At 55.3% G+C, this 1,216-nt stretch overlaps 1 protein-coding gene across 1 annotated transcript; it reads right to left on the reverse strand.

Moving 5' to 3' along the window:
• Positions 1-6: 6 nt before the first annotated feature.
• SDRG_12984 (hypothetical protein) lies at positions 7-532 on the reverse strand (the record flags this gene model as incomplete). The annotated part of the gene is made up of 3 exons (XM_008619067.1): positions 7-31; positions 57-164; positions 219-532. The coding sequence occupies 3 exons, from the start codon at positions 530-532 to the stop codon at positions 7-9; spliced, it is 447 nt and encodes a 148-aa protein (XP_008617289.1).
• Between the last annotated feature and the right edge of the window lie 684 nt (positions 533-1,216).

Consider the following 1,216-nt stretch of genomic DNA (forward strand, 5'->3'; position numbering starts at 1 on the left):
CCAGAGTCAAGATGGACAAAGCAAGCTCGTACTTGAGGACGGCGCAGTAGTGCGACGTTGGCGTCTCCATGTCCGTGTCGCCAAAATGCTCGTACTGCGAGATGTAAAAGATGCCATTGTGCTGCTTGGCGCTCAAGAGGAACTGGTCGTTGTTCCAGAACATCCTACAAGGCGATGGCATGAGGCTACGACCGGCGACGACCGGCGACAGCATGTACTTGTATTGCGTCTTGTTGATGCGGTGCACCGTGCTGTACGTCCACGCCTTTGCCGACGTCGGGCTCAAGCTCTCTTCCGCAATGTACTCGCGCGCATTGCCGCTCTCGAGAAGGTCCATGTCCTGGAACTTGTCGCGCTTGATGGCCGTGCCCCACGATGGCGACGCCGACGCTTTGGCCTCGTCGCCGTCGTCCTTGATGAGCTTGGTCGCAATGAGCAGCGCGGCCTTGTCGAAGAAGCTCACGTCCGCGGCCGGCGGCGCCGCGTCGTTGTTGAGGTCCGTCGAGATCGTGAGCGAGCTGCGCGAGGCCATGCTTTCGGGATATGGCCTCGTCGGTCGTCGCCCGGAAGATCAAAATAGCCTGCCGTTGGCCAAAATCCAAATCTGTCGGCCAATCAAACTTCGCCGTTGCGATCTTTCCACTTGGCGGTTGCCGTTGACCGCCATGACAAGGAAAATGGCGGCGACGTGGGTTCGAAGTGGCGACCAGCGACTACAACAAGGGTGTTTATAAATTAATGTCTTTAAAAATCATAGAACCATCACACACCGTGCATGCCGTACTAGTAGGTCTTACATGGCCATTCGGCCTGTCCAAGCGGTTGACAAGGTGCGAGGGTTGGGGCTAAACCAGAGGGGCGGTCGGTGAAGGTAGCACAAAGCGGCAGAATGGTCTCTTGCGGTTGTTGCACTACGGGCGTCGACGATGCATATGCCCATTTACCTTCTGCGGGAATGCCTCGATCACTTCGCGATCTCGCTATGATGTTGCGCAAGTACAGAGAGCCTCGGGAGCGTGCGCTCGATGGACAAGTGGCTTCGCCTGGTCACGCGCACAGGAGAATCCTGAATCGTACTACTGTGAACGTCGCTGCAAGCGAACTGACACCATGCTATTATATAGATTGGCTTTGTTGAAAATACAACATTTTGTGTTCTATGTATCACAAGGCTTATTCGCCCCAGGCTAAGGCAAAGTGGTTCTGAACAAAAACC

Source organism: Saprolegnia diclina (assembly GCF_000281045.1).
Source record: "Saprolegnia diclina VS20 unplaced genomic scaffold supercont1.54, whole genome shotgun sequence".
In the NCBI taxonomy this organism is placed as follows: Eukaryota; Oomycota; class Saprolegniomycetes; order Saprolegniales; family Saprolegniaceae; genus Saprolegnia; species Saprolegnia diclina.